Source organism: Peromyscus californicus, unplaced genomic scaffold, assembly GCF_007827085.1.
Source record: "Peromyscus californicus insignis strain IS unplaced genomic scaffold, ASM782708v3 Scaffold_13__1_contigs__length_99412109, whole genome shotgun sequence".
Lineage (NCBI taxonomy): Eukaryota > Metazoa > Chordata > Mammalia > Rodentia > Cricetidae > Peromyscus > Peromyscus californicus.
The window spans coordinates 81253136-81280866 of NW_026294424.1; the positions used below are offsets into that span (position 1 = coordinate 81253136).

A 27731-nucleotide genomic window follows, 5' to 3' on the forward strand; every position below is an offset into this window, starting at 1 on the left:
CCACTACAATTATCTGGTATTATGAGTTTCCAATGTGGAATATGAAATCAATTGTTAGGATTAGCTCAAAATCATGGGAGAACTATCCCCACTACTCATCTGTCATTTGGCAGCATGGGCAGGGGAGTGATGCCCTTCCCCCACACACACCCATCAATATCTGAGGCAGGTGGGAGAGCTGGCCCTGAGGTCATAAGAGCAGAGGAGCTATCCCTGTCCCTCATCTGCTGCAGCACTCGAAAGAGTGGCCTCTATACCACACCTAGGCAACACAGTAAAGCTGGCCCTGAAAGTGTAGATGTGGGAGATCTGACCTTGAGGACATGAAAGCAGGAGAACTCCCCCGCCCCCCACCCTTCCTCATTGCTACAAAGAGTGAACTTGCCAAGGAAATGCAGGAGAGCTCACCCTGGTGGTGAGGACAAGGGAGAGCTGGTGGGCTGGCCAACCATGCAACCACTCAGGCCCAAAAACAGGGTTATGTGTTGGTCCACCCCAACATCCACCCCATCTGTGATCTGCTGGAGCACATGAAGGGACCAGTCTTGCAGACCCAAAGCTGCAGGATTTCCATAACACAGGGCAACAGCAGGATATCCAAAAGGAGTCCCATTGAGGGCCCAGCATTGATAGTGTAGCAGAAACCAGAGGCCTTGAACCAGGTCAGTGACTTTGCAATGAACACTTGCGAGTAAAGATATATGGGCAAAAGGGTTTACTGCGTGACTCACTATGTCACACTATAGCTTCCATGATGAGATTTTTTTTTCCCTTTTTTCTTTTTTATTTTTTCTCTTAAATTTTATTGGGGGGGCGCTACAAGGGCAGAGGGCTGATATGTAGGGATGGGAAATGAATGGGATCGAGACGCATGATGTAAAAGACACAAAGAATAAATAAAAGGAAAGTTAAAAAATTAGCTCAAAACAAATGCTTTGTGTGGAAAATGCACAATACACTGAAAATCAACACCCTCAAATCTAACTCTAACCAATGGTAGATACCACAGGAAATCAACTCATCCAAGTGTGGTGGTGCATACCTTTAATGCCAGCACTCAGAAGGCAGAAACAGGCTGACCTCTGTGAATTTGAGACTAGCATGGTCTACATGTCAAGTTTCAAGCCACCCATAGCTATATCATGAGACTCTGTCTAAAAAAGTAAAAAGTACACCAATTCATCTTTCTAGACCTTTGTTCCTTTATCTATTCAATAAGAGAATTTGATCGCCATGTTTTACTTAATTGCACACATATTTCTTAATTACCTACTATGTTCCAGGTCCTAGAGATACAGTAATGGGCATGACAAGCAAAATGTCCTGCCTTTATATAGCTTACATTGTGGTAAAAAGACAACAAAATTTAAATTTGAAAATATTAGTGAGCTGTTGGCAAGTGAGATGGAGAAAAATAATGCAGGAAGGGAGAATCGGAGGGATGGGCAACAAGGGAGCAGTCGCAAGGAGGACTGAAAGTCCTAAGGCAGAAATGAGTCTAGTATGATCCATAAAGAGCAGTGAGGCCTACGTGGCTCGAGCAGAAAAGGAATCTAGTGTAAGGGCTGGAGACCAGAGGGATAGACTCAGATCACACAAGGCCCTATGGGAAATACAAGGGCTGACTTCAAGCCAGGCCATGATAAGGAGCCACTGGGAGAAAGCTATGACCCAACTTGTTAAAGTATCATTAGCTTCTGATTTGAGAAGATGCTGAAAAGGGGCAAAAAAGAGAGGTGACAAGAATGCAATTCTGTAGGGACACCAGGGATGGGGATATGTAAAGTGGTCTCATTCTGTGTCCGTCTTTATGACAAGGCTGACAGCATCACCTGAGAACAAAAAGAGGAGCTAAGGACAACCCCAAGACTTCAGATACATGGAACTGGAGGGACAAGGACATGACTCCACATGACTCCAAGTTTTGTCAACTTTTATCTTTCTTTATGGTAGAGTCTTCTACTTACTTAGAAACAAACTCCATAAAAAAACTAAAAGTATTCACTATCTTTTGAATCATTTCCTGTCTTCAGAAAGCTTTACAGTAAAGATTATGGGGGAAACCCTTTCTTTAAAATCTTACTAAACTATGCAGCTGCAGAGGAGATGGCTCCACAGTTAAGACAGTTGGCTGCTGCCAGAGGACCCCAGTTTGGCTCCAGCACTCACTCCAGGACCACCTGATCCCACACCCTCTTCTGGCTTCCTCCAGTACCCACATCCTCATGGCATATGCTCACACACATACACATAAACAAAAACAAATGAAAGAAACACACCAAAAGGAAAATGCTTGCTTTTCTAAAGTCTCGATCTTTTTCCTGTTACTGGTCCTCTGATCTTTCGATTGAATTGTGTTCCTTTGTGTCTCATAGGAGTTCAGATGTTGCATTGCTGGTGCACGCAGAACAATCTTGTCATCAGAGCAGGAATGAACCAAGATATGCCCAGAAAGGGAAAACCCTCACTGCTGACACTTGAGGTCCCCAATTCTAGGGCTGTCCCTTGTGTCTGTGTTTGCATAGGCCTGTGACGAAAGTTTCAGAGCAAGAAAGAAGTGGAGGCTGGCAGTTTTCAGAGAAAATCCACTCCTTGCATATCCTGACTTCTGCATATCGAAACATACAGAACCACAGCGTCTACTTACTGCTCAGCTATGAGGAAAGTACAGTCAGTGTGGTCCATAAAACCTTGAAGTCAAACATACTGAGGGAAGGTGGATTTATGATAGCCATTCTCTGTCAATGGATGGATAAATTTTGGTGGTCTTTGGTATAGTACAAAATCCATAAACAGGTTTGTAAGTAAATTGTCCTTGTATGTGAAAGGGAGTTTGGAATGTATGTGTCCTTTGAATGTAGACAGTCTGTAGAAATGCTAGCATTTCTGAAAAAAAAAGTGATTAGGTGTTGTCTAGGAAGAGATGACGTAAAAGACTAAATGAGATTTTACCTACTCAATCATCTAGTCTTCTCTAACTGTTCATTTAGAAGTTGATTCGTCTTGCCTGGCATACAACATAACCCCAATACTGAGAGTGTAGTCTTCTGTTGTCAAAAAAAAAAAAAAAAAACAAAGCTTTCACTTTTTCACTTGCCGTGACATTGAGTTTTGTAAACACTCTTAATTCATGTCAGTATTTGGAACTGAGATTTTACAAACTCATTTCATGTAAGTTCACAGCCCACTGTACTTCTATCTAGAAAATCTTTACATAATACTGGAGCTTGTATCCTGATGCCATTCATAAAAGCACACACACTGTCTATGTATATTTGAAACACACACACACACACACACACACACACACACACACACACACACACACACACTAATTGAAATGGTTAAGTGCAAGCAGCACTGCTTCAAATCCCTATTCCAGTGTTTAGCCTTGGGCAAGCTTTTTAACTTTATTATGATTGCATTTTTTTCAACAGTAACATGTTGGTGGTGGATCACAGTGCATATTTGGCAGTGTTTTTATGAATACTAAGTAAGTCATGTAAGGCACTAAACAGTGCCTAGCACACAGTATGGAAAGTTCACATTTTCATACATCCCAAGTTCCTTTTACTGTGAGAGGAGAGCATTTAGGGACATTTATGGTCATTACTTTCTTTTTCAATTAAAAGTTTTATATTTCTACTCTCAAAAAAGCTTATTATACAGTTCACAGCTAGCAATGGAAGGGAGCCTAATAGAATTAGAAGAAGACAGGCATAAAAAAATCTCATAAAATTTCTCCACAATTAGCTAAGATGGTTATTTTTTTCCACTTCCATGTTCCCTCATGATTCTTCTAGAGTCAAATGGTGCTGTAATGGCCATAGGCATTCTGAGGTAGCTGAGCTAGGGGACATGTAGGCTGGGTTTCATAAAACACTTTCAATATACAGTTCTAACACTGCTGGCCATCTTTTCATGGGAAAGGCTCCAGCAGAAACGCTCCTTCTGCCCAGCTTTCAATGCCTATTCACTTGGTATGTAACCCAAAGATGCAGCAAACTGACACTAGAAACATGTGAGTAAAGGAGAAATAAGATTGCAAGTGTCCAGATCACATGCCATTACAGGGGTGCCTCCAGACATTAGAAAAAATGTTTTTCTGCATTTTATAGCATTTGTACTACTTATCACCTCTTTAAATTTTGCTATAGCTTTTTATCAAAACATATATTCAAAATAAAAGTATATTACTAAAAACATATATTTAGTCTCTTACACGGTTTTCTGTTCTTTTTCTTAAGAGATATCTTAAAGTTTTACTAATTTAGAACTCACATGTCCTATATCCACTGTTCATTTAAGAATCAGACACAGTTCTGGTTTCCTAATAATTGGTGTGAATGGGAAACACACAATAGTACAGATTTTTGTAGCACATGAATAAACTACAATGTTTGGAAAAGTGATCAAGTATATTATTTCCATAATGAGATAGCATCATAACCACTCATATGAATTGTAAGAAGTAAAGAAACACCCGATCCATGAGGGATGCTCAATGAGTCAAGTGCTGCTTTCAACCCTCAGTACATTCCAATCCCAAATCCTGTGACCTTAGGCACTGGTTTACATTGCCTCCACAGATAGAGAATGTGGCAAACACACGGATCTTCTTAAAGCTGATGGTGAATATATATACATAAGAGAGTTGATTGCTCAGAGCTCCACAAAGTAACTACCACCTTTGAGGGCGGTCCAAATAAATAACCACCTTCCAGCAGTTAGCCCTTGGCCATGTTCCTCCTTGTGAGCCAAATGCTGAATATAAATAGGTCAAAATCTAAAATGCTGTACAGGCGCTTGGCTGTTCTTTTAAAGGTTTCTTGCTATGATGGTGGAAGTGGTAGTTTATTCTGTTTATTTGCTTTGTTTGTTTATTTGTTTGTTGGCTTGTTGAGACAGAATTTCACTATCTAGCCAAGTTTGGCTTCAAACTCATGATATTCCTCCTATATCCTCCACCTTAGTGCTGATATAAGAGCCATGCACTGTCATGCCCAGATGTTGTTTTTGCTTTGATAAATAAGTAATCATAGTAAGGAGAAATATTATTCAAAAATATTTAGAAATATGTCAGTGGTTGGTAATATAGCAACTACTGAAAAACCAATAACAATAATAATAAAGTAACATTTATTTACATATAATATTTAAAAACTAGATGTTAAAATTTTATCTCAAATTCTCAGGAAAACTATTAAAAATTCACTATCTCTTGTTTTGCAAATGAAGAAACTGAGGCTTAAAAAGATGAAATCATGGCCGGGCAGTGGTGGTGCATGTCTTTAATCCCAGCACTCAGGAGGCAGAGCCAGGCTGATCTCTGTGAGTTCAAGGCCAGCCTGGTCTACAGAGCGAAATCAGGACAGGCACCAAAACTACACAGAGAAACCGTCTCAGGAGAAAAAAAAATGAAATCACTTGACCAAGACTTTCAAACAAGTAAATCATAGAAGCCAGAACTTAAAACTAATACCAAGTAAATTTCACATCCTAATAACGTGTGAATAATTGTGGGCACCTAAGCCAGGACTCTCCACAAAGATATTCAAGATGGCTTGTGACACAGAGCACTACTCACCACTTGATCTGTGAGAGGTCTAAGAACTACCCTTCTTCCTCTTCTTCTTCTCCCTCTTCTTCTTCTTCTTCTCCTTCTCCTTCTCCTTCTCCTTCTCCTTCTCCTTCCTCTTCCTCTTCCTCTTCCTCTTCTTCTTCTTCTTCCTATTATAAGGGTGTTTTCACACTTAGGGAGATTTGTATAGCTTCAGAGAGAAACCAACATGGTGGATGCATAAACACCACTTGACACCATGATGGAGTACAACATGCTTCATTTAGTGATCCTACATACTCTTTTAAAAAAAGCCACAGAAGCTCAACTTGATAGCTGTACTCCCAAAAGAATCTGAAAACTATAACTTTATTACTCTTAAGTCATTAGTAAATCATTAAAAGTTAACATACATCCACAAAAGTGCCTTGATGTATCGCCAAGTCAGTCACTGAGTACTAACGGCATTGTATATTGTTTCATCTAGTCTTTAAAAGAAACTTTAGGGGCCATTTAATATTATCTGCATTTTACTCAACAGAAAAGCAGACAGTTGGCTAATTTGTAATAGTAAGTTTAAACTTCAGTCCAACGACTTAAAATCTAGTGTTTTTCACCATATCTAAGAGTAAGAAACCAAAAGACTTCTGTACCCAACAACTTAAAACCTAGATTAGTGGGGTGCGGTGATACACAACCTTAATGCCAGTACTTGGGAAGCAGAGGCAGGGAGATCTTTGTGAGTTTGAGGCCAGCCTGCTCTACATATTGAGTTCTAGAGATACAGAGTGAGACTATGTCTCAAACAAACAAACCTAGAGAATCTGAACAGAGGCAAAGAAAAAAATATGTGTTCTCTTCAATGCAGGGAGGAGTCTCACATTTAAATACAAATGCACAAATTCTGGTCCCAGACTGAGAAGCCTCATTTTTGAATGAGAATAGAATCCTGAATAACAGAAAGAGACAGATACACATAAATAATTTAAGCCATGTTATAAAACATGTTCACAGACAGTTATAATTGTTTGGAGAGAAAAAGAATTATAAAATAAGAAGTAATGAATGAGTAAACAGAGAAAAGTCACAGTCTGGTTCCAACATATTTTATAAAGTTAAGTATATCTTTAGGTTTTCTTTGCAGGGGTGGGGTGTTGAAGGAAAAAAAAGAGTTTAAGTTATTTTTCATAATCTAATCCAATCCTACTAAGGGCTCATTCTCCCAATAGAAGTATGGATTTCCATGATCAATACCCAACACTGTAACACAGAGAACTCATGTAAACAAAGCAAACAGTGTTAACTTGGTGGCAATACCTACTAACTAATACATCTATAAACCAAGACTTCACTCCCTGGGTTCAGAATCCATGCATTTATGTGTGAATAGCCTTTCCCCTCTTGAACTAGAACACATCTTCAAAGACTGGAAGGAAGGAAGGAAGGAAGGAAGGAAGGAAGGAAGGAAGGAAGGAAGGAAGGAAGGAAGGAAGGAAGGAAGGTAAACTGAGAAAGCAATCAAGACTTGAGTTTGGTACCAGCTCCCAGTAGCCTATCTGCTAAGGCTTCCCCAGACTCTGTGGGAAGCACAAACGTATCTCAGAGCTGTCAATACCATGCGTCACACTCCATCCTCACTGCCCCTAAGTGACCTACCTCTAGCAAATTCATGCCAATGTAAACACATTGTTATACTTGCGACTCAACTGCTACACAATCAGACAAAGGCAGCCTAACACTTGAATCAGATACCCGTTTGCAAATCTTGCATACATACAGATTGAAAAACATTTCTAATTTACTTAATGACTATTAGTCTAACGCCACCTTATTCTTTGTAGTAGTAAAATTTGGAAATAGGGTCTCTGAAAACGGCAGTGTTGTGTGGCCCAAGAAGAGACACTACACTTCCCATGCCTTAGAAGAAGAGCACATGTGCAATCACTGGGGGGACACAGAGTAAGAAGTAGGAGACAGCTTTACGCAGCAAATTCAGTCCTCCTCGGGTTTTAAATGCCAGCATTAAAGTAAGCTAGCACACCATGACAAACATGTTCTCTCAGGAAGACATAGAAGGACCCAAGTACCCCAGATCAACCAGGAATACAAAGCTTGCTCATGTTGGTAAGAAGCAGAATTGGATTTATTTAGAAGTGAAGTCTTTATTATGAAAAGTCGAGTTGCGGAAAAACCAACAAGCCAAACACATAACTCTAAGTGAATTTCTCAACTACAGTTTTTCCAAAGTTATATCATCATAAACATCTGCGAGCTACTTGACATTCTGGTCAGCTCCTCTAGAATCCTAAATCCCCAACAACTAAGTTACATCTGAGTTTTAAAAGGAACTATACTCTAGGCTTTTATAGAATATGCACCAAATAACTGAGTCAGTCATAGATATAACATTCCAGTTTAATTACATATTAACCATATATCAACTAGATCTATATTATTCCACCTTTTGATGGTGGCCAGTGGTTTATGTCAGTAGCATATAGTTAATAGTCACTTTTGTTCCCAAAATATATTTGTATAAATGAAGTTTCTACACTTCAAAGCCCAAATTCACAAGGAAAGCACCTTCTAAATCTTACTGCTGTAAGCTTGTTTTTCTGAGCTGTTATTACAGATAATAAGAGACTTCATTCCACAGCTCCTATAATAACACAGTATAAATTTTGCACTCAAATTTTTTTTACTTTAAACACTTGTGATGGCAAAATCATTTTCCTCAAAGCTGATTGGTTGTGCATGTCTACAACAGTACTTAAATGTGATCCTGCTATCAAGGCTCCTGACAAGGAGGGATCTTTTTATGTTAAGTCTTTTGGGTACTGAACATGACCTTCTTGAAGAATTTTTGTTTTATTATTAAGAAATAAATGTGTCTTGTTCCTTGGCTTTCTCTGGCTTCAGCAGTTTGTAGTCATTTCCAGCACAGACTAGTAAGAACATATTTCAAAGACAGGTTAACAAAGTTCAAGTTTACTTCTTATATAGTGCAGCTTCTCAGTGGCATTGGGTGAGTATCAAAAACATTATCAACATATTGTATAGTGCCAAATAATGACCTTACTTATGGATGTTTGTTAACTTTCCTACTGTACTCCGTGATGTTTCCAAGTCACTTTTGTAGACTAATCTTTTGATAAAAAGTTTCAGTTCCTTAGTTTATTTGGTGTTTGTTTCTCTTATAGGTTTCCTTCCTTTAACACTGTACCTTTGTACATTCTCCCATAAAGAAGTTTTGTCAACAATGCACTAGAAGTATCTCAAAATACGATGCCTATCTCATTTTCTCTCTGATTTAGCTCTCATCCTAATCTTAAGGCACCGAAGATTAAGCTCGATTTTGAGGACCCTCTAATAAGGGTATGGTTGGATAAAATGACTAATATGCCATGGGCTGCCCTAGAGGTGACGCTTTGCTATTCATTTAATTTATTTGCTCTGTTTCCAAACTGGAGTTTCTTCTCATGCAGAAATCCTTATTTTTCCCAAAAGGCTTATGAAAATTTTGGTGAGAACATGTTGCTGCTTCAGTGCAGAAATCCAGCCTCTCTTCCAAGGCCATGTAACTTGGTGAGTATTCCACTTACTTTTCTATTATCTGGTCTTTAGAACGATAAGGTTATTAAGTGCTCTTGAGAAGACAAAATCTCACTTAAATATGTAAGATGATGTGGACAACATAAAGACTTACAGTCATAGTACTTCAAAGCAGCCACTGAGTATTATTTTCAAGTCAAAAAATAAGGGTTAACTATTATTCAGTTATGTTTTTTAGAGGTAGAAAGGACATTAAAAGTCACCCAATATAATTTGATAGTTTTAAAAAAATAAGTGACATTATATGCACACAAAAGAAAATAAGATGTATCCATGCATGAGTGTACAAAATCTAGAGTTCCTGTGACTCTACTATAAAGACGAAATGGGTATCTGAATGAGATGAGCACCCAAAGCTTCCCAAATGCCTTGATCCGCAACCTCAGAGACATTTAGAACAGAGATCCTCTACCCATGCTCTCTTTTCACTTCCTTGTGGCTTTGTAACCTACACTAAACACACTGGCTTCAGCAGTTATTTCTCTAAAGGAAGAGACAAAATGCACATCTCTGTCTCTTCCTTCTTATTTTTTCCTGACAAGCCCTTGAACAAATGTGCATTATTAAAGGTCAAGTCATAACAATAATAGAAACACAAACAGATGAAAAATAACACTGTGAAATTCTATAATTTATTTAATCATAATGTTAATATTTCTATATAATGCTGGATACAGTGTCTTACAAAACTTCAAAGTCCTAATTTTTGAAGTGTACATTCATTGAAACCAAGGGTATGTACAGTGGATGTGGTTGGACCTTACTAAGCCCTTCTAAACCAACTTGGCAGGGAGACTCTCAGAATCACAAATACTATGGTTTTTTAGGTTATAAACTCTCTTAAGTCTCCTGTGATTCCTCTCTGTCTCCCTGTCCCCTTCTCTCCCTCTCCTCCTGCCTCCCCCCCCCCACACACACACATCTTTCCTCCTTAATCTGACTTTGGTAATTAATATCTACTAGTTAACATAAAACTAGGTAGAATCCCTTTATATTTCTGAACTCTCCTTGATAGACAAGTGAGGAAGCTAGCGTCTAACTAACTATAGAGTGCCCATAAGCTAGTCCCTAACAAACTGTAGAGTACCCAAAGCGTAATCATTTTGCTGTCCCCAAATGATATTCAGTTTTGTATTCTAGGTACCAAATGTAAAAATGGAGATTCTCCTGGTTTTGCTGGGTCTGCTCAGTAACTCTGCCGCCATGCCTGTAAGTGTTTCCTTTTGTGTTGGAAGTTTTCTTTGTATTCTCTAATTGCACTCCTTGGGGACAGCTGACAGGTTATTTCAGCTAAGGCTCTGCATTTCTCCCTCAGTTCCAGATGCCAATGCCCCGGATGCCTGGATTTAGCAGTAAAAGTGAAGAGGTATGTATTACAATCTGTACTGGAGGAGATGTGTGCCAGGGTCCTACCTAGAAGTTCATGAAAAGGAGATTACTGGTACTTTTTTTTTAGAATATAAAATGTCTTATGAAGAGACAAAGGGAGGGAAAGTTGAAAGTCTTCCACTCAAATCAAAGCAAAATTATTCTCCCCCAGGAGTCTACTCATGTGCTTCAGCATCCATTTAGGTTAAAATTTAGTTGTTAGCTTTGGGGTCGTTTTTGTTCACTAGTAAAGAGCCATGCACACCTGGGAGTGTTAGAAAGTAAATACTTACATATATCTTTAACATAATTCAAACTAGTTACCATTAGTCAAATTCCATGTACAATAGAAACAGGAATCTTAGTGTGTTTGTTTGTTTGGGTTTTTTGTTTTATTTAGTTTTTGAGACAGAGTCTCTACATTATGAAGCCCTGGCAGTCATGGAAATCACTATGTAGACCAGGTTGGGCTCTAATTCACATAGCTCCACCTGCCTCTGAAAGTGCTGGGATTAGAGGTGTGTGCCACCACACCCAGCAAAAAAGGTATCTTTACCACGAATTATCTTGTTCTCAAATCCTCAATTCCAAATAATCAGAACATTCAAAATCTTCAAAGTAAATTATGTTTATTTTCTGTTTTGTTTTCTATATTGATTCAGTATGAAGTCTGACTTCAAATTCAGAAACTCAGGGGCCGGGGAGATAGCTCAGTTGGTAAAGAGTTTGCTGTACAAGAATGAAAACCTGAGTTTGATTCCCCAGAACCCCATAAAAGCCGAGTTTGGTGACACTCACTTGCAATTCCAGCACCAAGGAGTGGAAACAGGAGGTTTCCTGGAGCTCACTCAGCCTACCCAAATCAGGAAGGCCCAGATACCAAATGAAGCTCTGTTTCAAAATAGAAGGTAGATAACTCCTAAGGAACATTATCTGAGGTGTTGGCTTCCATATGTGCACAGAAGAACACTTATACAAAACTGCATATGAGGCTGGAGAGATAGCTCGGTGGTTAAGAGCAGTGATGCTCTTCCAAAGAATAGAGAATAGAGATTCCCAGCACTTGCATTAATTGTCTGAAACCTGGAACCCCAGTGCCAGGGCATCTGGCACCATCTTCTGGCCTCTGTGGGCACCAGACACTCACTGTGATACACAGACATATACCCAGACATATTAAATGTTCGGTTTTTTTTTAAACTACACACATGCAAAAAATTTATATACTCTAGAATTTTTAATACAAGTTTTACATTCATAGAATTCGAAAAAGAGAGTATGACTATTGTGCCTTCAGATCCTAAACTCATTTCTCATGCTTTGTGAATTAAATGAATAAAAGCTTTTCAATTTGTGCCACATTCATGGATTCCTTTCATTTCAGATGATGCGATATAGTCAATTCAACTTTATGAATGCCCCGCCTGTAAGTTCTTCTTTATTTGACTCCTGAGACTTTCATGTTTATATCCAGAATCTGGGTCATGTTTGTCTTAGTTCATAGCAATGCTAATCACCAGCCATGTGTCTTAGTTACAAGCTAACCATTACAATAAACCCTTTCACTTGTCTGTCCCCTAGTGACAAACATTCTCCTTATTCATTTTTATTGTGTTTTTATTCTATAAATGAACATCATCTACTAATTACAAGCATTCCTTATGTCCTAGAACACTTGGTTCTGACTAAATTTCCAAGAGCTATTTCCACAAGCAATGACAACTAAAGTTGTATAGTAAATACTATTAGAAGAAAGGATTCTATCTGTGTTCTCTTAAAAAAATACTAAAATTGTGAAGTGTCTTTTTTTTTATCTTGTTGGAGTGAACATGGGTTATTCTTGTGGTGGTATCATATGCTGATTCTTTTGTTTGTTTGTTTGTTTGTTTGTTTGTTTGTTTTTTGGAGACAGGGTTTCTCTGTGTAGCCCCAGCTGTCCTGGAACTCAGAGATCTGGTACCTCTGCCTCCTGAGGGCTAGGATAAAGGCATATACCACCATCGCCCAGTTTATATGCCAAATTTTAGAACAAACTAAACCATGAGTGTCAGCTGGTCCTCTGACAAAATTGTGTAACAGCCTAAAAACACACATCACTTTTTACTTTTGTGGCATTATTAAAGACTTCATCAATTACGTCTAATCCTTTCCATTCAGTAATTTTTCTGTAAATTCTTCACCTAAAGTCATCATAATCAATGTTCTCCTCCTAAACTTCAGCTTTTCTTGCTGTTTTGATGTATATAGTCAACATTTTCACCAATGTGAAATCCTGCATGTTTTGAGGGTTTCGTGTGTTTGTTGCTTGGTTGGTTTTGGAACGTTATTTGCGTTTTGGTTGTTTTGTTTTATTTCCCTTTCTCTCTGTACCTGGCCTTATATATAGCAATTCACATGGGTTTTGGATTTGACATAATTTTCCATAAAAATCTGTACACTTAGAAAAACATAAAATGCTCATGCTTGGTGGGGGTGCTTGGTGGTACATCTCAAAAAATAATCTCTGCACTCTGGATTTCAAAAACAGGAAGATTGCTCTATGTGTACGTGTACACAATGTGTGTGTGCACGTGTATAAAGGTCAGAGAACAACTTAGGGCATCAGTTTTGCCCTCCACCTTTCTTGAGACAGTGTCTTTCTTTGTTGTTTGTACTGAATATACCAGACCAGTTTGCCCATGGGCTTCCAGGGATTCTCTTGTCTCCATCTCCCATCTTACCATAGGAGCACTGGGGTTATAGAATCATGCTACTGTGCCCAACTTTACATACAGGGTTTCGAGTGATCCAAACTCAGGTTCCCACATTTGTGTGGCAAGCACTTTGCCCACTCAGCCATTCTTCAGCCCGTCAAGCTGAAATTTCTTATTGAAGTCTGCTTTTTTGATAAGTTTGGCCAGCTTTCATTCAGTAAGACAAAATGTGATGAAGTTTTCACTAAAGATCTTAGCATCAAATTCCACTGGATTTGTAAGTTTCTTGACTTGGTTTTAGAAGTTTACATTTAGAAGGTGAGAAGAGTCTGGTCCTCAGCCCTCATTCAATGTTACTATTTTTGCTACTCTCTCAGATGATGCATATGGGCCCATATGGAAATGGTTTGCCAATGCCTCCACACATGCCTCCGCCATACCCTCCATACCAGATGCCCATGTGGCCTCAGCCAGTACCCAATGCATGGAATCCACCCCCAATGCCCAATTTCCCGAGCAAGACTGATCAAACCCAGGAGACTGCCAAACCCAACCAGACCAATCCGCAAGAGCCACAACCACAGAAGCAGCCTCCAAAGGAACCACCAAATGAAGCAGCACGGGCCAAAGAGGAAGCCCAGCCACCTCAGGTGAGGCTTGACTAGACAACTTCCATATCAGAGGCTTAAAAAATGCCTTGAAAGAGATTTGGAGGTCCATACCTTTCCAGCATCCATACTGCCTCCAAAATTCAGTGCAGGTATTATTGTGTAAGAATATGATAGTTAATTTTGACATTTATCAGAAGTTGCCTGACAGATCAATTCCAATCTTATTTAGTTCAAAATTACACAAATATTGTTGCCCTAAAGCTCCTTTTAAAACACAGCATCAAGCTGTGAATTGTGGGACATGCCTATGATTGCAGCAATATGAAGGCTGAGGTGGGATCAGGACTAGATGACCACCTTGGCCATGTGGTGAGAAAATCTTTAAAATATAATGCAGAGTCTCGTGACCACTAGAAGAAGAGTCAGGAGAGAAAGGTCAAGTTCTACACCAGCCTTCATTGGTCCTACAATGTTAAGGAAGTTTCCTCACATTTCTAGACTTCTTTCCCCAAGAATAAGTCAAATGGCTTCTAAAGCATTTCCAGACCCATGCTTTGATGACACGTAATATTCTTCTGAAACTGCCACTGCCTTCAGTACTTCCAGGTGACTCAAGTATAGTCAACACAAGACAAGAGGATGTACAAATGGTTTCTCAAGAGCTCCTGCTGTATAGAACTTCAGAAACAGCAGCTTTTGGTTATATGTTATCACAAGAAGTTAAATATATAGTGAATACAAAGTGAATAAAAAGACACTCCTGGATTTGAATCCTGGTTTCGGTCACACCTCTGCCATTTGGGGCCACTAACTTCTCTGAACCTCAGTTCAGCTTCTCAGTGGGAATAACAATAGTGCATGGTCATCTGAGGTCTAAGGGAGTTCCATAATCTACTACTGCTTGAATACAGTGTTTAATCGTACTATTACCGTCATCAACACCAAAAATATGCAGGGGGGGGGAACAAGGGAGGTAGAAGGGGAGAAAGAGAGAGTAGGAAAGAAAGAGAGATTTAATGCAAACAAAAATATAAGCAGTCTCCAGTTTTCAAATAATCATTATCAATTTCTTTCATTTCTCATTTTCAATCTCACTACCAAATAACTCTAACTTGCATTTCTTTCCAGCCATTTCCACCATTTGGCAATGGGCTTTACCCCTATCAACAACCACCATGGCCTATTCCACAGGTAAGAATTTTTTTATGTCCTGTAAATTAAATATTAGTATGTGACATATAAGACTAACACAAGCTCATATACTGTAATATACCAGTCAGTAGAGAGTATGAAACAAAATCAAGTTAGTAATTATTCAGAAAAATTATTTTAAAAATTAAGTAAATTTTTATCGGACCAGTTGTCAACATGAACAGGGCCTAAATCACGACTACTAATAACATAAATTTTTTTTAATAAATTTATTTATTTATTTGACATTCTAGCCACAGTTTCCCTTCCCACCTCTCCTCTGAGTAGCCCTCACCTTCCCTCTGTCCTCCATCCACTCCTCCTCCATTTATATTCAGAAAAGGACAGGCCTCCCATAAATATAATAACATATGTTAACAAATTAATTTTAAATGGTTGTACTATAAACCTCTCACATAAGAGATCATAATATCTTCAATGAATTTCATAATTTAATATAATAGTAAAACTGACCCAAGACAGGGTTTTAAACTAAGAAGCAAGTCATGATTACATTATGATCTCTCCATCACATCTTTTTTCTAACAATAGGTGTGTCCTTAAAAAGAATTTTGCAAAATAATATTGAATTCTCAGAGTTCTTAAAGTTTAAAATTAATAACATTAAATATAATATTTAGCTTTTTTAACTAAAATAATAGTAAAGGCAGTGTTTTTCAATCTTCCTAATGCTACAACCCTTTAATACAGCTCCTCATGTTGTGGTGACCCCAACCACAAAATCATTTTTGTTGCTACTTCATAACTGTAATTTCGCTACTGTTATGAGTTGTAATATAATAGCTGTGTTTTCTGATGGTCCTAGGTGATCTCTGTAAAAGGATCATTTGACCACCCTAAAGGGATCCTGACCCACAAGTTGAGAACTGCTGTGTAAAGGCAAGCTGTTAAAAACAGCTGCGCCTGGGCAAAGGGAGGGGGGAGAACAAGGGAATCCGTGGCTGATATGTAGAACTGAATTGTATTGCAAAATAAATTAAAATAAATTTAAAAAAAAAAGAAAAAAAAAAGAAAAACAGCTGCGCATCAGGAATTACTCAATAACTGTTCATTTGGCTATGAAATAGGTTTTTCTTGCTTATAACTCTCTGACCAAGGTTTGGAATGAACAATCCACTCCTTACTTTGTTTACTCCTTAAAAGGGTGGCTTTTTTTCACACTCAAGGAAGGAGAGAGAGGCAGTTCCAGGTGAATAGCAACATAATTTTCATATTAAATGACTATTAATCTCATCTACATTAACTTCTTGAAGAGAAACAAAAACTAACTACTTTTTAAAACATGGCTACTTTAACTATCCCTGAGCTTTCTTTTAATTTAATGTACTCTTTTTTTAACCTTTGATATTAGGATACAAAATAATGGTTTCCTGATAGCACTTTCTGTGTTTGTGTGTTTGTGTAGGGGTGTGCACATGTGTGTGGATGTATATGCCTATGAATGTATGTGGAGGACAGAGGCTGATGTCCATTGTCTTCCTCAATAACTCTCCACCTCATCTTAGAGGTAGAGTTTCTTATGGAATCTGGAGTTCCTGTCTTTGGCTAGGCTGGCTGGCAACCAGTTCCAGGGATCTGCCCATCTCTGCCTCTCCAACCCTAGAATTACATATGCACACCACCACACCCAGCTTTTTGGGCGGACTGGGCATCTGAACTTGGGTCCTCGGGCTTGCATGGAAAGCATCTCTTCAGTCCCTCATAATAGCCCTTCCACACATAAGTGTTTTCTTTCTTTCTTTCTTTCTTTTTTTTTTTTTTTTAGATTTTTCGAGATAGGGTTTCTCTGTGTAGCTTTGGTGCCTGTCCTGAATCTCGCTCTGTAGACCAGGCTGCCTCAAACTCACAGAGATCTGCCTGGCTCTGCCTCTCTAGTGCTGGGATTAAAGGCATGTGCCACCGCCACCCAGCTTCCTTTTTCTTATTTATCCTGCTCTCTCTCTTCCTTGGCTCCTCTCTTGATGGTCCACCACCTTGCTCCCAAAAGTTCCCACTTTTCTTTCATGACACACATGTTTCATTACTCTCTTCCCCATCCCTCTCACTTCCTGTAAGGTCTCTTCATTCCCTCTCAGGGTCCTCCTGATTTACTGAGCTGCACAAACACACATAAGCACACATACACAGACATACGGACAAACAATCTAGAGTCCACAATTAAGAGAAAAACGGGCAGTTTTCGTTAAGCCTGACTTACTTTGCTTAACACAAGGATCTCCAGTTGTAGCTAGAGTTTTCCTGCCTGGCCCACAGTCAGGGCAAATCTCTCTCACCTGCCAGTCCCACAGCCGCTCAGACCCGACCAAGTAAACACAGAGACTTATATTGGTTACAAACTGTATGGCCGTGGCAGGCTTCTTGCTAACTGTTCTTACAGCTTAAATTAATCCATTTCTATAAATCTATACCTTGCCACATGGCTCGTGGCTTACCGGCATCTTCACATGCTGTTTCTCATCATGGCGGCTGGCAGTGTCTCTCAGCCTTCCACTTGCCAGCTTTATTCTCCTCCTTGTCCCGCCTATACTTCCTGCCTGGCCATGGGCCAATCAGTGATTTATTTATTGACTAATCAGCAACACACTTGACATACAGACCATCCCACAGCACTCAGTTACATCCATTTCCTGAAAATGTCATTATGTCGTGTTTCTTCATGGCTGATTGAAATTCCTTGTGTAAATGTACATTTTATTTACCCATTCATCTGTTAATGGATAATTAGGCAGATTCCACTTGTTTAAGGCATTGTGGAGAATGCAGCTTACAAACACAAATATTCAAGTCTCGCTGTGGTATGCTGATGTTAAGAATCCTTCATGTATAACTGGCTGGGTCAAACAGACAGTTCTACTTTGAGTTTCGTGAGTAACTTCTACACTAACATCCATAGTGGCTGTGTCACTCTGCTTACCACCTGCAGTCTCCAGGAGTCCTCTTTCCACACGTCCTTGACTGCATCTCTTAACATTGGTTTGGTGGAATCATAACCATTCAGACTGTGTTGAGATAGAATCTTAAAGTTTAATTTGCCCTTCTTTGATAGCTAAAAGCACTGAATACTTTCTCAAATGTTTACTGGCCATTTGCATTTCCTCTTCTGATAACTGTTTCTCCACTTCATCAGAATATTTACATTATCCCTTAAGTATAGCTGGCAATGATTCCTTCACATTCTATAGACTGTCTCTTCACTCTGGTGATTGTATCCTTTGCAGAAACTCTTTAATGTTCTGTAATCTTACTTGTCAACTCTTGGGAGTCTTTTTTGTGCTAATGGTGCTATCAGAACATTCTTACCTATGCCTACATACATCTTGAAGTGTTTGATCTGTTTTCCTTTACTAGCTTCAAAGATACAGGTCTTGTATTCACGCTTTTGGTCCATCTTAAGTTAGTTTTGGTGTGAGGTGAGAGATGTGGGTTTAGTTTAAATCTTCTGCAGGTGGATGTATAGTTTTACCATGCTAAAGAAGCTGCATTTTTTCCAATGTTTTTGACACCTTTGTGGAAAATTAGGTGTTTGTAGCTGTGTGGGTTTATTTCTGGGTTTGGCTTTCTAGTCCACTAGCCTTTGTGTCTGTTTTTGTACAAATGCCATGCTAACTTTGTTACTATAGCTCTGTACTATACAAAGAAGTATCAGATATCATGCTATCACCAGAATTTCTCTGTTTAGAATTATTCTGGCTATTTAAATCTTTTGTGCTTTCCCATAAATTTTAGAATTTTTTTCCTATTTCTGCAAAAGATATAATTGAAATTTTGATGGAGGTTGAATTGGATATATAAATCTCTTTTAATAATGTGATCATTTTTATAATCTTGAGTTTGATAATCCACATACATGGGAAGCCTTTACTTTTCTTGTGTAAGCCTTCGAATTTTGTTTGGAAAATTAACTCTAATTGTAAATGAAGCATGCTAAATATCACAATTCGATCTCATACTGTTGTGTGATCTAATATGGATAGCTGGAACCCATTATCACTCAAATATTAATCTGTCTCTCTATATCTCTCTGTCTCTATCTCTCTGTCTCTGTTTCTCTCTCTCTCTTTCTGAGATAGTGGGGTAAGGTGATTGCTAAGGCATGTGGGTACTTTTAGTAAGATAACCTCGGATCCCGTAGAAGTCTTATAAAAATAGTACTCACTAAAGGATTATAAGTATCAATAGGTAGATAGCAAGTCTAATGTCTCGGGAGCACCAAGTTCACAGTACTAACACATGATTAGTCATGAACTAATTCAACGCCCCTCCAGTCTTATGAACAAATGTCATCACAGAAAGTGGGGGCCAAGGAGACACCAGTGGGTAAAGAGCTTGCTGTGCAAGCACGACGACGACAAGTTTAGATCCCCAGCGCTTACACTGGGAAAAAAAAAAGTGTGATGCACACCTATGAACCCCAGCACCAGGAAGAGGAAACAGGAGAACCCTAGGGCTTGCTGGCCCAGCTGCTCCAGCCAAGCAGTAAGCTCCAGGTTCAATGAGAGATCCTATCTCAGAAACTAAGGTGAAGGAGGAAAGATGAAGGCATCTGACATCAACCTCTGGCCTACACACACATACACACACACACACACACACACACACACACACACACACACACACACATTTCTAGCCAAGCCGAGTAGTGCACATCTGTAATCTCAGAACTCAGAAGGCTGCGGAAGGAGGATTGCCATGAACCCAAGGCCAGCCCAGCTGCATAATATATTATATAATGCAATGTATATGTTATAAAGCAAGACTTTAAAAAAAATAATGGAAAAGAAGAAAAGAAAGAAAAATGATTTCTTCCTGTGTTCATTGTGCTTTTCATCTTTCAGAGGGGACCACCACCAGCCTTTGGACGTCCAAAATTCAGCAATGAAGAAGGAGTAAGTAGGCATGATGCTATCACCTCAGTTAGGATTTATAATCTATCAGCTACTATCTTTTAATCCAATGTCACAAGAACTTAAAATCTATCATGAAAAACTCCTTTAACTCAAGTTCCTAAGATTTTTTTAAAGTGAAATAGAAATCAAGCTAGTAACCTAAATAAGTTTGACACATCATTGGACACAGGAGACAGATACACAGCCTCACTTCTAAACCCAGCACCACTTAAATGGTGCATCATTCCCTCTCCATGTATGAAGGATGGCTCACATATCTCCTATGAAAACTATTAGCCTCTTTGCGAAACTGATGGTGAACTCTAGACAGCGGAACACACAGGAAGAAGGTAAGATCATCTTAGAATACCCCCTCCCTTCACAGGAAATTGCTTATCATCTAAATATCCCATTGCATGAATACTGAAATCCAGAGAAGACAAATTACTATTCAATGTTTCCTCTTCAGTTACAGGATAAACTGGACCAAATATGATATCTTTTTTAGTATACTCCAAGAAAGTAATCAAGTATATCCAACCAATTCTTAATATGTCACTGAGACTATGTCATCAAATAAACTATCTTAGTGGTTGTGAGTCCATCCATGGACTTCCCTTACTCTTTTCCCTAAATATGTGATATGCACTCAGTGAAAGAAGAAATCAGTACCTTTGCTGAAGGAGAAAGGAACAAGGTGTTCTTAAAAATAATGATGGTGAAATTATTATCTCAATGATAGCACAGGATGGTTTTTTTAATCACTATAAAATACCCAAATAGAAGTGATGTAGATCATTGTATACAACTTCACCTAGGAACTAGAACTTCAGATTTTCATAAACAACATTAGCAAGTGAAACAGAATAATCCAAGCATTAACACAGGCACTAAATCTGTAGTCTACCTCTTGGGGACACTGTTCAATTTCCTGTGTGATACTAGAAATATTTTCTCACGTATCTATTTCATCATCTCTATCCCAAAGGAGAATAAAACTATTTTCCCCTCTATTTTATTTGTTTTCAAAGAAAAACTAGGGCTGAGGATACAGCTCAGTAGGAGAATACTCAACTACCATGCCTAAGGCCATGGGTTTAATCATCAGTACAGGGAGAAAAATTAAATACCCTAATTGATATGCAAATGTCTAAAGAATGCATATAGGTTATTCATTTAATTGAAAATTATTAAGCATTCCCCACCGTTCTAGAAAACTAGAATATCAAAAACAGTATTTTTACTCAAAAACTTCACATAGAGAAATCAAGTGGAAGGACCCCGAAGAATAACTAGAATTTTAGAAGCAACTAAAACTCACTGTAATGATGATTACAACAGAAGGCTGTGTTGCTGCAGACACACAGCAACAAATCCTAAGCCTAACTCTGCTAAGGGAAGTCAGGGCGCAACTGTGGCACTCGAGCTGAGGCTTGAAGGGTAAGTCAAGTGTGCTGGGAAAGATGAGTGTGTAGGTGAGAAAAGGTTAGATACAAAGAAATCATGTGCGAAGACTCAGAGAAGTAACAGTAGATGTCATTTGAAACCACATCCAGTTTGTTGTTGTTGTTGTTGTTGTGTTGTTTTTTCGAGACAGGGTTTCTCTGTGTAGCTTTGCGCCTTTCCTGGAACTCACTTGGTAGCCCAGGCTGGTCTCGAACTCACAGAGATCCGCCTGCCTCTGCCTCCCGAGTGCTGGGATTAAAGGCGTGCACCACCACCACCCGGCAGATAAATAGAATTTTTTTTTTTTTTTAGTTTTTTGAGACAGGGTTTCTCTGTGTAACTTTTTTTTTTTTAAAGATTTATTTATTTATTATGTATACAGTGTTCTGTCTGCATGTATGCCTGCAGGCCAGAAGAGGGCACCAGATCTCATTACAGATGGTTGTGAGCCACCACGTGGTTGCTGGGAATTGAACTCAGGACCTCTGGAAGAGCAGTCGGTGCTCTTAACCTCTGAGCCATCTCTCCAGCCCCTCTCTGTGTAACTTTGAGCCTTTCCTGGAACTTGCTTTGTAGACCAGGCTGGCCTCGAACTCACAGAGATCCACCTGCCTCTGCCTCCCAAGTGCTGGGATTAAAGGCGTGTGCCACCACTGCCCAGCTGAAACCACATCAAGTTTAAGGAAGACGAAATAAGGCTAACTGTCATGGTCATGGCTCAGATGATTGTTAAAAATCTTAACATTTTTATTATAATATGTAGCATCTATTAGACACAAAGTTCCAGCTATGAAGACATATATAACATATGCCTGTATTATCATTTGACTTTCATGACAAACTGTGTGGTTTCTACTATTCTATTATTATTATCTCCATCTTACAAGTGAACTTAGTCAATAGTCATGGTACTGAAAGTGGTAAAAAGAGTCTGCGATCCACATCTGTCTGGCAACAAGACATACAGCTTTCCATATTATGCTGAAGGATTTAGAGTTTATCCTTTAAGGTAAAGGCAACTTAAAACACATATTTTAAAACAAAAACGTTGTAATTCCCAGAAAGCCATGCCTGGTTTCTCCTACTCTGATGGTGCTAACAAATGAAAATCGGGGGTTGGGGGAATGAGTACAATTATACATGCAGTAGCCAGTGAGAAAGCTACAATATTTTGGGAGTAATGGGCATAAAAGAAGACAGGACAAGGATGAAAGTTTAGATACAATGTCTGGACTTGGTCATTAATTGTCTGGAGAAATTAGAGAGAAAGAAGAAACTGGGGGAACTGAGTTTGAGAGGAGTAAATGTTCCTTAGACGTGCAATATTGGAGAATGACCTCTGTGGGGAGGGGAACCCAGTTATGGGCGCATTCAGTGGGAAGATTCTGGAGCCTTACTGACTGGACCTTAGAGAACTGTGGGACAGGCTTTACCTTTGTGAGGTACAAGCATGTATCCATATTCAAAGTCTGGCATGTAACTGATTCCTCAGCAACATAGGTGTGTAAATGAGAACACAGAAATGAGGCTGAGAAGGGTGGAATCAAAAAGCAAAACTGCAAATCATGATGTCTTGCCTGTAATCCCAGCACTCAGAAGGCAAAAGGCAGGGGGATCACAGCAAGTTTAGAGCTAGACTGAGCTACACAGCAAGTTACAGGCCAGCCAGGGTTATATGACAAAACTCGGCCTCAAAAACAAAGAACTAGATACAATGTTAAGATTTATAAAAGTTAACCTGGACGTGGTGGCTCATGTCTGTAACAGCACTCAGGAGGCGCAAGCATGAGGGTTTTCACAAGTTCAAGGCCTGAGTGAAGAGTAAGACAGTGAGATTCTAGATCAAGAAAGTGTTTTAACCCTAAGGTTCAGGACCTGGACTTAAAGGCTAGAAGAATACTCAGCACCCAGAGGGTAGAATGGAGAATTCAAACTTCTAGAAGGAAAGTGTAGGCTGTAGTGGAAAGAGAAGCCTGTGTGCAAGATTTCCCTGTTTCACTAATTCCAAGCAACACCATAAGAGGAAACAAAGAATAATTCTCCTTTCCTGTCTTCGTTCCTACAGAATCCTTACTATGCATATTTTGGATATCACGGCTTTGGAGGTCGTCCTTATTATTCGGAAGAGATGTTTGAAGATTATGAAAAACCCAAAGAAAAAGATCCTCCTAAACCAGAGGACCCACCCCCAGACGACCCACCCCCAGAGGCCTCCACTAACTCAACTGTGCCAGAGGCTAATGCCACACAGTCAGTTCCTGGAGGAAGTCAAGGCGGAAATGATACTAGCCCAATAGGGAACAGGGGCCCTGGGCCGAATGCTGGCAACAACCCTACAGTTCAAAATGGTATCTTCCCTCTCCCGAAAGTAAATGTTTCAGGCCAAGGAGTATCGAAAAACCAAATTCCGTGGAGACCAAGTCAGCCAAATATTTATGAGAATTATCCTTATCCGAATATGCGAAATTATCCTTCAGGAAGACAATGGCAAACCACTGGTACCATGGAGCCCAGACAGAACAGACCTGGTTACCAAAACCCACAAATACAAAGGGGTCCTCAGTGGAATTCCTTTGATTGGGAAGGCAAACAAACTACTCGTCCAGGAAATCCAACTTACCGCAAACCTCTCCCTCCTACTTCAGGAGTCAATTATGCCAACTCTGCAGGAAATCCAGTAAATTTTGGAAGAAAATTGCCTGGGCCAAATAAACCCTTTCTGGGAGCCAATCCAGCCCCAAATAAACCCTTCGTGGGACCCAATCCGGCCTCAAATAAACCCTTCAGGGGAACCAATCCAGCCGCAAATAAACCCTTCATGGGAACCAATCCGGCTTCAAATAAACCCTTTCTGGGAACCAATCCGGCTTCAAATAAACCCTTTCTGGGAGCCAATCCAGCCTCAAATAAACCCTTTGTGGGAACCAATCCAGCCTCAAATAAACCCTTTCTAGGAGCCAATCCAGCCTCAAATAAACCCTTTGTAGGAACCAATCCAGTCCCAAATAAACCTTTTGTGGGAGCCAATCCAGCTGCAAATAAACCCTTTGTGGGAACCAATCCAGCTGCAAATAAACCATCTACAGGAGCCAATGCTGCCGCAAATAAACCATTTGTGAGAAACAATGCGGCCTCAAATAAACCATTTGTGGGCACCAATGCTGCCACAAATAAACCACTTGTGAGAAACAATGCGGCCTCAAATAAACCATTTGTGGGCGCCAATGCTGCCTCAAACAAACACCCTGTGGGAACCAATGTGGCCTCCATGGGTCCTAAACAGGTTACTGATAGCCACAATGTGAAAACCCAAAATCCAAAGGAAAAGTCACTAGGTCAAAAAGAAAGAACAGTCAGTTCCACAAAAGATACAGCCAGACCCTGGAGAAACTCTCAACAATATGGAATTAACACACCAAATTATAATTTGCCTCACCCTGAGGGTAGCAGGGTAGGCCCAAATTTTAATTCTTTTGATCAACAAGAAAACTCCTACTTCTCAAGAGGAGATTCCAGAAGAATGCCAAGTCCCAAAATACAAATCCAAAGCCAGAATCTGCCCAAAGGAATTGCTTTAGAGCCAAGAAGAACCCCATTTGAATCAGAAACTAAGAAACCTGAATTAAAGCATAGTACACAACAGCCTGCGTACCCTAAGAAAATCCCTTCTCCTACAAGAAGACATTTCCCTGCTGAAAGAAACTCCTGGAATCACCAAGAAATCCCTCCACCCTTAAAGGAAGATCATGGGAGGCAGGAAGAAATGTTACCTTATCCTTCCTATGGCTCTAGAGGAAATATTTTTTACCATGACTATAACAACCCTTACTATCCTAATGAGAACTCACCATACATTAGAAGCAATACATGGAATGAGAGGGTTAGCTCTCCCAGTACTATGAGGCAACCAGAAAATCCACAGTACCCCATGAATTCTCTAGACCAGAAGGAGACAGAGCAGTATAATGAAGAGGATCCAATTGATCCAAATGAAGATGAATCTTTTCCAGGACAAAGTAAATGGGGTGATGAAGAGCTCAACTTCAAAGGAAGCCCAACAATTAGGCATTATGAAGGTGAAAAATACGCCTCAACCCTACCACAAGAATATCTTCCCTATTCCTTAGGTAAGCCACCTAAGGAAACTTTTCCTTACAGTGAAATCTATCCCTGGAACCCACATGAAAATTTTCCAATCTATAATCCAGGTCCTACGATAGCACCACCTGTGGACCCCAGAAATTATTATATTAATAATGCCATAGGACAAGAAGAAAGCACTCTCTTTCCTTCATGGACCCCCTGGGACCATGGAAATCAAGCACAGAAGCAAAGAGAAAGTGAGCCATATTTCAGTGGAAATGTCTGGGGTCAGTCCACAAGTTTCCATAAGTCTAATCCACCAAACCAGAAGAGGAACCATCCTTATTCTACCAGCTCCCCTGCTGGACTTCCGAAAGACCCAACATGGCTTGAAGGTGAGAATTCGAACTATGATTTACAAATTACTAATTTAAATCCACCAGAGAGAGAACAGTTGGCTTTCCCTGATTTCATTCCTCAAAGTTACCCATCAGGCCAAAATGAAGCACACTTATTTCACCAGAGTCAGAGAGGTTCCTGCTGTATTGGTGGCTCCACGGCACATAAAGACAATGTGCTGGCTCTACAAGACTACACTTCATCCTATGGTCTTGCACCAAGGGAGATCAAAAAACCCAGCCCTGTGCATACAGAAAGTAGTTATACCAAGTATGCAAGACCTCATGTCTCCCCAACCAGCATCCTACCTAGTCAAAGAAACATCTCAGAGAATAAACTAACTGCAGAAAGCCCAAACCCAAGTCCTTTTGGAGATGGTGTGCCTGCTCTGAGGAGGAACACACCATATTCTGGAAAGAATCAACTGGACACCGGAATTATGGCCTTGCCTGAAGCCAGCTCTCCTCAGCCAAAAAATACACCCTGTCTTAAAAGTGACCTTGGAGGAGATCGGAGGGATATTCTGAAACAATTTTTTGAAGGCAGCCAGCTCAGTGAAAGAACTGCTGACCTTATTCCTGAACAGCTCGTTATTGACATCCCTGATAAAGGCTCTGGCCCAGACAGCATACAAAGTGAAGGCCAAGGAAATGGGGACGAGATGCAGCAGCAAAGACCACCTACCATCCTTAAGGTGCCATGTTTTAGCTCCAAATTAGCAAAGTTTCACTCTTCAAGCACTGGACCTCCAACTAATGATGGAAGACAAAGCCTGCTCAATGGAGCTCTCTCTACACCTACTGAAAATCCTAAGACATCAGTTGGGTTAGCTACTAGGGAACAATTTAAAAGTATAAATGTAGATCAAGCGAATGCAGATGAACACACTACATTTGAAGCTTTTCAAGGAACCAGTCAAGAGGACCAAGTACAAGGCTGCTTACTGCTTCAGGCTTAGGGATCACTTCAACCGAGCATTCTCGGGGCATGAAAACAACTAGCAATCCTACGTCAATGATTTTGTAACTCTGTCCCCTGAGACTTGATTATCTGATCTTCTTGCTGATCCCTGCGTCTTTCACCCTCCCAACAGTAGAAACAGTGTGGCCCAGGTAGAGTTAATGAGAGTGGGCCTTTGGGGCTGGCTGGATCCAGCACTGTAACAAATTAGTGCACACTTAAGAAAAAGCATGAAGGCTGTGGCCATTCCTGCCTTGAAACTTGGAAGCTATTTGTCTGATTGTCTGAGTTAGTTTCCTCTTTCTTGCTCAGTTATCCTTTTTCTCTCAAATTCCTTACAACGTTGTTTGGTTTTGCACATCTAGCAGGCTGTTGAGTCTTCCCAATTATATAGAGGCCTGCACACCAGTATAGTCCTGATGCACTGTATACTTTTTTCCTTTGTGTTGTTCTTGTTCATTCTGTTTCCTAGTTAATATGATCTCTGGCAATTTTCCTTCTACTGTCTTCTAACTTCATCATTTGCTTCCTTCTTCCTCCTTTGATCTTCTCTTTCTCCGTCCTTCTCTATAGAGCTCCTCCCCATTCTCTCCATCACTTCTCACATTCTGAAGTAGCTATCCTTGACCATCGTCTGTCTGTTCTGTCTCCTAGTGTGTAACTTTGACCTTTAACCAATTCATTTTTCCTCTGACTCTTTTTTCTCCTTAAATTTCTTGTTTTTCCTACTTTATATATATACATATATATGTATGCCATTTTTCATGCTTTTCACTCTCTTTTAATCTACTCTGTAAATTCTACTCTCTGATTTTTTTTCTCCACCAAACCATCACTGGAGATAACACATCTGAAGTAGCTACTTTCATTGTTAATTTTCTCCTGACCTCTCCAAGTAGAC

The 27731-nt window shown here is 39.7% G+C and overlaps 1 protein-coding gene across 2 annotated transcripts; it reads left to right on the top strand.

The window, feature by feature from the left end:
• The first annotated feature begins 9091 nt into the window (after positions 1–9091).
• Enam (enamelin) lies at positions 9092–26828 on the top strand. 2 transcript variants are annotated; one of them, XM_052735971.1, is made up of 9 exons: positions 9092–9145; positions 10313–10381; positions 10488–10538; positions 11925–11966; positions 13611–13883; positions 14973–15035; positions 19892–19942; positions 23454–24114; positions 24214–26828. In XM_052735971.1, the coding sequence occupies exons 1-9, from the start codon at positions 9092–9094 to the stop codon at positions 26826–26828; spliced, it is 3879 nt and encodes a 1292-aa protein (XP_052591931.1). The 2 variants fall into 2 exon arrangements, with proteins under 2 accessions (XP_052591931.1, XP_052591932.1); XM_052735972.1 differs by having other exon boundaries at positions 10494–10538; positions 23454–24093; positions 24622–26828.
• The last annotated feature ends 903 nt before the right edge of the window (positions 26829–27731 follow it).